Here is a 12,135-nt window from a genome sequence, read left to right as displayed (position 1 = left end):
AAAAACACCTGACCAGATATCACAAGCTCAAACAATTTCCCTGGATTAAAAGGGAACAACGTAAAAATAATCACTGATTCGGTTCTTCTCGTTCCTTTTTTGATTGTATTCATGTTTTATTGGGTCAACACAGACCAAATTTAAACAAAAATTACAAATCAAACATTATTAAACTCTTTACAAGTATTCATAACATTATTAAACTCTTTACAAGTATTCATAACATTATTAGACAAAGTAAAAATACATAAATGAAATAATTATATAAAAAGAAAGAAAGGAGAAAGAAAGAAAATAAAAGCGGAAAGTTTTGTGCAACGACACAGACGTGATATTTTACACAAGTTTGATGGCAAGTATTCGTATTGGCAAGTATTCGTGGAGCGTTGTGGCCCAGTGGATTAGTCTTTGGACTTTGAAACAGAGGGTCGTGGGTTCGAATCCAAGCCATGGCGTAATTTCCTTCAGCAAGAAACTGATTCACAATGTGCTGCACTCAACCCAATTGAGGTAAATGGGTACCGGTAGGAAGTAATTCCTTAAGAAGCTGTGTCTGCTATGAACGCCTAGCTTAGCCGGGTAATATAGGAGCGCCTTGAGCACCTAACAAGGTGGATATGTGCGCAATATGAATACCCTTTATTATTATTATTATGTAAACAGGAAACATACATGAGCAGATGACATGAAATTATAATTCAAACTTCCATTTCTTAAAATGAGCCACGAGTTTGTGTCTTTTTGGCCACACAAAATTCAATTTCTTTTTGCTTCATAACAAAAGATCTAAATGCTCCAAAGTTTGGATCAACTTTGCTGAATTCACAAATGAAAATGAAGTACTTAAATTATAAAAAAACAAGTAGTTCTTCCCGTTTCTGTTTGATGTAGTCACTTATCCTATTTTTGGTGAGAATCCTGCTACTATGTCCTTAAATCAAGAAGGAAATTGGTTCTTACGTTACAGACATTGTTAGGACCACCTGAATGGGGGCAAGGGGTATGGGTTGGAATCCCCCATCCTAAACCCCCTCTTCCCGTCAGAATTTCGCCGACATTTTTCTTCTTCTTCTTCCTCCTTTTTCTTTGATTGTTGACAGGAAAACACTTCAGAAAATGAAGACCTTTATCTATAATTCCCGCCCTTGCTGTGGTTTGCCAATTACGCCTCTGATTACATAGTAGATTTAAATACAGGTTTTCGTATTCATTCAGCAACACGACGTGATATATACACACTCCATTAAGAAAGTTTACCTTTTATGAATAGTCACCGTGAAGATGAAGAGCAGATCCGTTATCGTTTGGAATAGACTAGGTTTAAATATATCTTGCTCAGCATTTCTTCTCTGTCCACTACATAGCAAAACTTGTCACAGACTCGAGATCAACGATCATGCATTCCTTACCCTGCAAATAATATTTTCTTTAGGCACCTTTTCCGTTTTTCCTTCCGTTGGGTCGTCGAACTTTTCTGCATCTTTTCACGATTCGTTTAATGCTTCCTCTTCTTCATTTCACTGTTCAGTTAATCGATCGTTTGAGATCGAGGTATCGGTTAGACGTCCCCGTTTTAGAGCCCGCCCACGGTCGACCCAGTGCCGTTTCGTCACGCAAGACCCGGATGGCGGACATCAAATCTATATGCACTACGAGGATGACGGATCCCTCTCCATGCGAGAACTCGTCGAAGAAGATCCCGGAAGTGTTGATAGAGGTGAGTCCAAGGCTTGGGGTTAGTCATGGTGGAGGTTATTGCGATAATATTTTTAAGGCAGGGCCCTGGAAATTATTCTTTTTTTTTGTCTCACCTGCATAGCAGAGAGGGAATATAGGCGCCGATTTTCCGACGGCGGCGCCGTCAAAACCAAATCTTAACCAAAGGGTTTTGAAATGTCATCGTGACTTAATTAGAAAGTATATAGGCCTCGTTCATGAAACTTGGACATGATGGTTATCAAGTATTACTGAACATCCTGCTGGAGTTTGAGGTAACAAAACTAAGGTCAAAGTTTATTTAGAGTCAATGGACTTTGAACATGTTGGAGGGATCAACATCAAAATTTTAACCGAAGGTTAAGGTTTAAAATGTCATCATAAATTAAAAAAAATATGTGAACCTAGTTCATTGAACTTGGATATCAGGGTGATCAAGTATTACTAAATATCCTACCTTAGTTTCAAGTCTCATTATACTAAGGTCATTTAGGGTCAAAGAACGTTGGCCATCATGTTCGGGGTATTTGTTGATTTCCATCATCGCTTTGGTAGTTTTTGGATCTTGTTCATGAAACTGTATCACTGAACATCCTTAGTGAGTTTCAGGTCACGTGACCTTTGGCAAAGGTCATTGTGACATTTGGGGTCAATGAACTTAGATTGCGTTGGGGAAATCACAACGAAATCTTAACCAAGGTTAAGTTTTTTTAATGTCATAACTCTAAAAAGTGCATGGATCTAGTTCATGAAACTTGGACTTAGGGTAGTCAGGCATCAGTGAAAATCTTGCGTGAGTTTCAGGTCACATGACCATGGTCAGTGAACTTTGGACGTGTTGGGAATATCATTTTGTTGAATTGTCATCATATCTTTAAACTTTTATGGATCAGCACTACTGCTGAATCGCGTGATGCAGGCGTCACTGCCAGAGGCGCTCATTTTGTTTTATTTTTTATTTCATTTATTCATTTTAAAAAAAAATTACTTGGGGTGCTGATGTACATGATGTAAATCTGACAAGTAAAAAAAAGGTTTCACTGTAAAATGAAGGTTGTTCTGGTCCCGTGAAATTTGACAAGCAAAGAAAATGGTGATCACTGCAAAATATAGGTCATTTTTGTTACCTTTATGCATTTTTTAATACCTTTATGCATTTTTTAATACCTAGAAATTCAGGGGTGCTGTCTATGGAAAATAACACACATAGCCCCCCCCCCCCTGGAAAATCTTGGGGGTGCTTCGATCAGCACCCCTTGCTTTACATTTGGTGTGGGGTTTTGTGCCAATAGGTGTACCAAAATATATCAAACAATATTGATTTTAATCAAATTACCCTCTGAATAAATAAGGAACTAGTTTAATTTTAAGAAAGTGGTGTAAAGAATTATCGGGGGGGGGGCACCTCAATGATGAGTTCTTTATATGGTATAGATCTAGAGCAGTGTCTCTATAGTATAAGGATATGAAAATTACCCCCCCCCCCCCTATCTTGCTTTCTTGCTCACTCGCCTCAATCGCTCCAAAAAAGTAACTGATAAAATATTACATAATTATATGACCGTTGTCGTTGGTATTCGAATCACAGCCCCTCCATTTCATATTTGCACTTGATAATAACGTAGTGGTGACGTAAATGTTTCCAACCCCTCCCCCTCTTCTATTTAACACCCCGCTGTCATGTATGGAAATAGCAGTCAGATAAAGGAAGGTAGGCCTAATGAATGACAAAAAACTATTATTTTGTATCTTTCAGCTTCTTTCTATTTCGATTTATACCAGAGTAACATCCCCCTACCTGTTGAAGGACAGTTGTGCACGATACGACATCGCACGAATGGTCATGAAGACAGATTCTTCAACTGTCAGACCGGATTGATGGAAGTAAGTTAAGAAACAATGCGACATCACAAAATGACAATTCTACAATTCCTTATTTGTATGGATTTCTAACAAACGATACTCCTGTCTTGTACATAATTCTTGTCATTTCCTGTACATAATTTGCCCGAGCCTCCACCTGACTACATGTTTGCTTGTGTCGGCCTACCTTTATTGTGCACGCAGACGCATATGGTAGGTGCAGCGTACGGTCTCTTTTCACTATACGTCCTTGCTACGTTCCCGCAGTATACAAAACGTTGTACCTCAGAATTGTCGCTACGTTGTTTCCTTGTCCGCAACGCATGCAAGCAGGTAGTTTTTGCATTTACTACCAAGGAATTCTCTTCATTTGAAAATGCAATTAAAGTCACAATGGAGAGCTGATAGGCTTAGTCAAAAGATGGTGGACTGCATGGGACAGCAGATTATCCGAAGATTTGGCTACGGACGAACAATTGCAAATTTGTCGCTGTCCAGAGTGCGATGCTGACCCGGTCCACCAACTTTCGACATACGCCTCTCAGCTCTCTTTTGTGATTCGACTCGCATTTTCAAAGGAATCAAAGCGTTGTAGAGAGTTTCGCCCTTGTAAATGCGAAAAGTCCGGATTACGTACCTCGGTGGAGCATGAGAACAACCTAAGAAGGTCGGTCATTTCTGCGTCATTACAACGCGCTGTTCAGGCGTTTCCGCTACATGGACTATCAAATTCAAAAGCCTCTGAAGATCATGCATACTATGCCACGTCAATAACTGTTCTCGTTACGGTCTCAGTGCGATGTAGCAGTTCCGTCATGGTCCTTTTCCCAAACGCAGCGAGAACTACATAGCCTTAGTTTAAAAGGGATATATATATAAGCGTATTTCTGCAATAACTACGCAAAAGCTTTCTAAAACCAGGGCCGATCGACGCTAACAGCGGATGGTTGTCGGACGTCGGTAATCAGTACCGATGTCTGTTGGTAATCATCAAGGACCCCCCCCCCCCTCTGGAAAAGGCGACGCCCCTGTCTACAACGCATCACTTCCTTTGAAATTGCATAATATGTCGTTTATCCACTGACTCTAGGACGACACTGCCGTTTTGATTCACCGATTTGAGTATACAATTATCGAGGGGCATGTCCTCCCAAGGCCCTTACACTGCAAAACGGTGGTGTTAATTTAACACCAGCCTATTTTCTATATTGGTCCACACCAGAGAGGTGTTGAAACACCACCGGATTGGCGTTATAGGCTGACACCAATTTGGCATTTATGCAACACCAATCAGTGTTAAACCAATATCGATTTGATTCTTAGCTGGCGATGTTTCAACGCTTTTCTTGTGTTTTCCGATATAGATAGATAGTGTTTTTGCACTGTATAAGTGTATATAAATTTTCAATATTTTTATGTAAAATTACGTCATATATTTCTTTACGTTTTCTTCTCAGTTGTTGCCTCGAGGACAGACAAGAGCACGAGACATGCAAATATACTTTATTTATCGAATGCCTCTCCCTATTCACGATAAGGCTTTCAAATTCAAAGTGTTTCGACGCAATGGCGACCAAGGTAAGAAGAAATATGAATCCATACATTAATTCCTCTTTCAAAAATAAATCTGCCAAATGCGTATTAAGGAAATGATTAAGGGGTACCAAAGACTGCAAATGATATGATTTTAAGAGACAGAGTAATATATTTTATAAAAGAAAAAAAATAATGTGTTTTCTGTATTTCAAAAAAAATATTGCTCAACGAAAACAGTATTGAGATTCTGAAGTTATGCTTCATTTTGTTAAAACAGTTAGCGTGAATACGTAATGAGCGAGCTGATGATGTCATCTGTCCACTTTTTTTTAGAATTTTACTCCGTGAAAAATTAAAAAAAACAAAGACGGACTGATGACAATTAATTTAACGTGTGAGATCATCATTGTCGAGAATGTTTTTTTTTTCTTTTTACAATGTGTGAAAGAATGAATAATTAATGTCAAATAATAAATTCGGGAAAGCCGGGGTATGACGTCACCAGACCACCTTTTGGATATTCATGACAGCATGCATGTATGTTTCAACCAATACTCAACTTTAAATTCGAAAAGGTTTGTTATACGTACTCAATTGAATAACTTTATACTTCGAAAAAATTTCAGTTTTCGAAGTATAAAGTTTTCTTATTAATACTGATACTTTTACTCTTCAAGCTGGAACAACCCCATTAAGATTTATATGTTTATGTCCCATAATGCACTTACAGCACACTTCCCTTGAACGCTTAAAGAATGACGGTGGCCGGGAAGGCCCATGGACTCTTTTTTTTCATATTTTCAATAATAATTTCAGGAATAATTTCTCCTTTAAAATGACATTCTGATTAAGGTGTCATTTAAAAAAAACGTATATGAAGACCTTCTTTACATCCTCATGATGCACAATATTCTTTTTATGAACAATTCATTTTTTTTTAATACTGGATTTCAGTATTGTATTTAAAGGCGGGCAGCCTGACACTAATTAAGAATAAGGCCGACACGTCGCGATGCCAGGCTGTCTGAGATCAAGGATTTCACACTTCCCTACCCGAGATTGAAAGACAATGACATGCTAGATCACATAGTTGCCCTCGAGGCCGGTCAACAGTAGCGTCACTATATAGGATTTTCCACAGGGAGGGCAAAATCGTCCGCAAAATTTTGATAAAAACAAAGGTCTTCAACCACAAATAAAGGATTTCGTGCCAGAGGAAAAAAAATTGACAAGCAAAAAAAAAATGTCACCAACAGGATCTGCCCCCTGCCCCCCCCCCGTAGGTACGCTAGTGCCGGTCAAGCATATCACCATGACATTTTATAAAGATAATCACTTTATTTTTTAGTCGGTCTTGTATGGCCGCCTATCTCCGGCTATGATTTATAACTGTAAAACTAGGCCATGAAAAGTGCAAACAAATCAGACACGCCGAAAAATACCAATATTTTTCTCTTTTTTTGACATTATTTGTTTGAAAATTTGAAGTTGAATACAAAGCCAAATACAACACGGACCACAGGTTGGAATGCGCATTTTGGTTGTTATAATAGGCTAACTTATCCTTGTTTTTTACAGTAGGCCTATAACGTTGCCTTATTTCGCTTGGCAAATAATATTAATCAAGCAAGAGATTATCAATTGATCTTATTTTTGCCATTGCGATGGAAATGAATCCCCTTCGGACCTTTCTCTCATTTTCGTCATATTGTAAGAGGCCTATTGGGCTACTCGTCCAGGCATGATTCGTTTTTCCATTTAAGATATTTTGTTCCATGTTTTTACATATATGTATATTTCTTCTTTTTTCGTATATTACAGATGAATACCTGAAGAAGGTCGATGGCAAGATCCGACGATGCGCTATGAATGAAATTCAATCTGATGCGATCTTTAGAATATACAGTGTTCGGTAGAATCAATTCAAGCATGGCGGATTGTAGGGGGTGCCCCCCACCCCATGCCCCAGCCACTGGCTTACCTAGGATTTTCCAGAAGGGTGGCAAAATTTTTGAAGGATATTTCGCAAAAAAAATTGACAAGCAAAAAAAAAAGGTCTTCGACCACAAACTAAGGATTTCTTACCACAAAAAAAATTGACAAGTAAAAAAAAGGTCATCAAAAGCGGGGGCACACGTTTGATTTCATGGCATTTTTACATTATATCAGTTGTGACTCGTCGGGGGGGGGGCAGGGATGCGTCCTCTGCATGAGTTGTGTTTCTTTGTTTTTGATGATGATCCTTATATGTCAGGATTTTATATCAATAAACTTTTGAATTTGAGTTGTGACTCGTAAATGGGGGCAATTTGCCCCCCCCCCCTTTACGTACGCTAGTGGCTCTAGCTGATTCAGATTCCGCAGAATTCATTGATATGTCTCAATTAAATTCGTCAATCGTACAAATTCGTGATAACATATCATCGAGTGTCTTATAGTATTGGTTACCAGTCCGGTTTCAAATCCAATTTAAGATTTTGTTACTAGCATATCAATGTTTCTACAGACTAAGACTATAGTTAATTTATACCTTAATGTTATCTACTTCATCGTCGTTCACACGATATGAATTTCTTAATTGTTCTTCCGATCTCAACAAACCTATGGTGCACTTTCATCTGCTCAAATTCATTCTCTCCCCGTAAAAAAACGGTCAATCGATATGAAATTAATCATCAATTAGGTTGAATGAAATATGCATATTTTCTAATTATTCATTCATGTCAATATAAACGGTCCTTTAGTTCGGTGGAATTTTCTAACTGCATTCTCTTCCAGATTTTGCCTGAGCCATTTACATGGTTTTCGTGGGGGGGGGGGTATTTTTTCAGTTATAATTACATTTCCGCAAATGTTCTTCACACTATATTTACATTTTGTATCCTTTTGTATTATAGTTCTGACTAACAGAACATTGACAGATGCGAATGATGTTTGAATAATTGATTCACCTATTAGGGGCAGTTCTGTTGACTGCCATATGTTAATGGTATCGTAATTTTAAATTCATTCGATATTATGCCTTTTTATGGAGATATAGACATATTGAGTTATGTTATCGGGGGGCGTTTTGTGCTGTTGTTTTTTTTTAGCGAGATACAACATTCATGACATTATTACACATAGCGTGGTAACAGTGCTGAGCAGCAAAGCACAGTAAAGGTTTCCATCACCGGGGCACGGATGGGGGCCATGGGTCCCCCAAAATTTTCACAACTAAGAAAAACAAATAGGGGAGAAAGGAAAGAAAACTAGTGAAATGTGATATTTCATGTATTTTCTCAATATGTCAAAACCTATCACTTTTTTTTTTTGGGGGGGGCTCATACGACAATGGCTTCCAGGGTAGTTACAAAAATGGCAAAGTTATATCAAAAGGAGCATAATGTGGGCAGATTTCCTATTGAACAATATGCCTCGACAAACGAAAGAATGTTATTTATCCGAGAAAAAGACGATGCGATACACATTTTCTCCTTAAAGGGGAAGTTCACCCTGACAAAAAGTTTATTGTAAAAATAGCAGAAAAAATAATAAAAAATATTGCCGAAGGTTTGAGATAAATTCATCAAATAATTAAAAAGTTATTAGGATTTCAATTATTTGATTTGTGACGTCATATGCGAGCAGCATTCATACATAGCGAATGGTAAAAAATCAAATAAATGTCATTTTCTCAGAAAATTGAAAATGGTTTTCACTGTACCTTTTGTATGTCAATAGACAAATCATTTCACAACCGATCATGAATAGAAAACAAAATTAAATCATCAGGAACAATACAAAATTTGAAATTCATGCATTTTATATTACATAACACATGGGGCAGCTGCTCGTCTATGACGTCACAAATCCAAAACTTTGAACTCTAATAACTTTCTTACTTTTTAACGGATTTACCTGAAACCTTCACCAATATTTTTTACTGATTTTTCTGCTATTTTACAATAAAGTTTTCTTCGGGGTGAACTTCCCCTTTAAGGGTTATATATAATTTAAACGGTCGAAAGAGGGCGTGTGCCTCTGTTCCGCCCTTTCCTTTCATATCTGCTTCTCTGCCAGTTTAAAGAATTTGACTTTGCGTTAATAACAACAATTTTTAAAATAAGAAAGTTGCCAAATTACCTTTAAAAGAAACGAAGTATTGTGAATACATAAAAAATTATGGTGATTAATTGCAATACATTACACTGCAATGAAATAAAGATTACAATAAATGATTAGCAGCAATATTTCTTATAAGAGGAAAATTATGAGTGTCTGCATGATGATAATTGATAGTTTTACTTCCATTTCATCCGCTGTAAGTTTGTCAATATAATTTGAAAGCTAAAAGACCCCTGCCAGTGTCAGTATCTCTTGATCTCTTTTTAAACATTGTACAAATGTAAATATGGTCATTTGGTTGATTACTTTTTTTAAGTAGGCATACTTTCTCATCATGAGCAGTATTTGAATCGTTGGTAGATGTAAGATAAGCGAAATTGTAATTTACGCGCTTTAAACTTCCATTGACATTTTTAGGGGCATTTTCATAAATAATTGCAATTATGAGTTTGCCATTATTGTAACTATCATGGATACCATAATTGTGAAGTGTTCCTGGGGCGTGTTACCGTGGTAATTTCCAGGGGAGCGTTTCATGAAGGACTTGTATGAAGTTTTATCCGACAGTTACCATAGTAACAATGCCTCTCAGCCAATCAGAATCAAGGAAATTTGTCAGATCTGACAACTTGTCGGACAATGTTGAGATGAAACACTCTCCTTGATCTAAGTTTGTATTATTATCGAAAATCCTGTTCAGTGTAAATGTTATTACTTTTGTTGAGACCTTTTGTGCATATACACGGACATGTTTTAAAGCAATACGAGTGTATACGCCCGGCCTCTCACTCCCAAATCATAGGCAATACGAATATTTAATTGCCAGGGCAATTGGAGTATATTTACTACACAATTTGTTAAGGAGCACTTTTTTAACACAATAATTTTGATATTTTCCTAAGGCGATAGTAAATTTTCGTGTTAACTTGCTATAATACCTTGAAATTTGTAAATATCAGTTGTACTGTCAAGTTGTTTGTGTAAAATCTTTCATGTCTTAACGTTCGGAATAAAATAGTGGTGAAAGTTTGTCATTTATATACTCTTTCAGATTCCTTACATTTTTCTGTTTGTTTGTTTGTTTTGGATGGGTTTTTCAGGGTTTAGGGTATGTAACAATGGTCATACTGTATTTAATGGTCATTACTGTATTTAACCACTTGGGAAAGAAATAGAAATTTAACATTTTAGTCGAGAGAATATGTGATTTAATAAATTCATTGTTGCCCTATGTTGGACCGGCACACCGGTCTTAATACAGGGCAACAATTGTGTGTGTTTATAGGGCGGTTCATAAATTACGGGCGACTTTACGAACGACTAGTGACCCTTCTTCAAAACTATACATTTAAAATTCAAAATTCAATTCAAATTCAAAAGTTTATTGATACTATAAGGATCATCATTAAAAACAAAGAAACATAAGAAAAAATAATAATACAACATAAACATAACATAGTGACAACGAGGTATTAAGAAAAAAAGAAAAACAAAAAAATACAAAGAAAAAAAAAGAAAAATACCAATCTTGGATGCAATGTTAGATGCGAGATACATAAATGCATACAATATACATACACATACATAATATACCTATACATTAATACACCCATATACAAATACTTAAGTATAATATCATATTTTACTTTCAAGCATCCTAAGTCTCTCAACGTACATACCATAACGGTATAACTTACTCCAATAACACATAATTTGCTTATATCCATGTCATTGCTACCTAATATTAATTGGAATTTGTTTTTGTTAGTTATTTTCATAAAATCCGGCAGTACTTCCTTTAACTTGTTAAATAATCTATTTCGGGGTTCTTCGAGGGCCTTACAGTGTACAGTGAAATGGTATTCATCCTCTACAAATGACGAGCAAACAAGGCATATTCTATCGTTTACAGCAATCCTATTATTATCTAACTTGTTCTATCATAAGTTTACTATTGCTTGTTCTTAGCTTTGCAAAATTAGTGATGTGTATGTTTTCAATATCTAATAGTAGGTAATTTTCAATCTTATAATCTTTTTTTCAGTGTTTTATATACATTTATGATAATTTAGTATCATTTACCCCCCCCAAAAAAAAAGGGGGGTGGTCACCAGTCTTTCGTAAATTCGCTCGTAAATTAAGAACTAACAGCTCATGAAACATCCACCATGGATAAGTTGTTTTTGTGGTGAAAATAAGGAGAGAAGAAATGATGAAGGTCTGGTGCGCCGGTAGCACAACCAGTTGCATTCAATCGCAACTCTATACAGTGACGTAACCAGGGGGCGCATCTGGTCCGTGCCCCCCTCCTTAATATTTTTTTATGTAAATATATCACAAGTTTGCCCCCCCCCCTTTTTTTAGGCAGATATTTTTAATGGGAATACACCGTTCATACACATAGTGAGGACACACAAAATCGTGATGACCTTCAATTTTTTGTGAAAACCTTTTTTCCCCTTTGTTTTTTGCTTGACAATTTTTTTCTGGGGAAAATGTGCCCACCCCACCTTTAAATCCTGGATCCGCCCCCTTACTCTACAGTGCGTAAAAAAAGTTTACACTTTGAAAAAGACATTGGAATTGAAAAATATACATCATGTGGGTATTTTTTTCACATACAATCTTGGTTTTGGGTCTCATCTATCCAATGAAAGTAAAGGTTTTGACAGAATGTTACACTTGAGTGAGCACTGTCCATTTTTGTAAAGCTTGAAGAAATCTGTTTGCACAGAAATTTTCGTTTTCACGCTTTGTCAAGGGGAAAGGGCGAAATCAAACTTACCCTGCGAAACATTTCTCATACAAAATTTCCCTGTCACTTTTAGTCAATTGAAATAAAACGGATACATTCAAGCATTTTGTAACAATTTTTGCCACCCAAATTGAAATTTCAGCACTTGGTAAGAAGCA

At 36.7% G+C, this 12,135-nt stretch overlaps 1 protein-coding gene across 2 annotated transcripts in view; it reads left to right on the top strand.

Annotated features, from left to right (window-relative positions):
• The window catches only part of LOC121430357, a 36,773-nt gene extending 28,166 nt beyond the window's left edge, over positions 1 to 8,607 (top strand). For both annotated transcript variants that reach the window (XM_041627637.1, XM_041627638.1), the window contains 4 exons: positions 1,529 to 1,717; positions 3,473 to 3,600; positions 5,037 to 5,157; positions 6,937 to 8,607. In XM_041627637.1, the coding sequence (XP_041483571.1) occupies positions 1,529 to 1,717; positions 3,473 to 3,600; positions 5,037 to 5,157; positions 6,937 to 7,031 (533 nt within the window). In that variant the 3' untranslated portion in view covers positions 7,032 to 8,607. The remainder of the gene's footprint in view (positions 1 to 1,528; positions 1,718 to 3,472; positions 3,601 to 5,036; positions 5,158 to 6,936) is intronic.
• The last annotated feature ends 3,528 nt before the right edge of the window (positions 8,608 to 12,135 follow it).

This window comes from Lytechinus variegatus, chromosome 16 (genome assembly GCF_018143015.1).
Source record: "Lytechinus variegatus isolate NC3 chromosome 16, Lvar_3.0, whole genome shotgun sequence".
In the NCBI taxonomy this organism is placed as follows: Eukaryota; Metazoa; Echinodermata; class Echinoidea; order Temnopleuroida; family Toxopneustidae; genus Lytechinus; species Lytechinus variegatus.
Note: the sequence above shows the minus strand (reverse complement) of the source record. Positions and strands in the feature narration are given on the sequence as shown.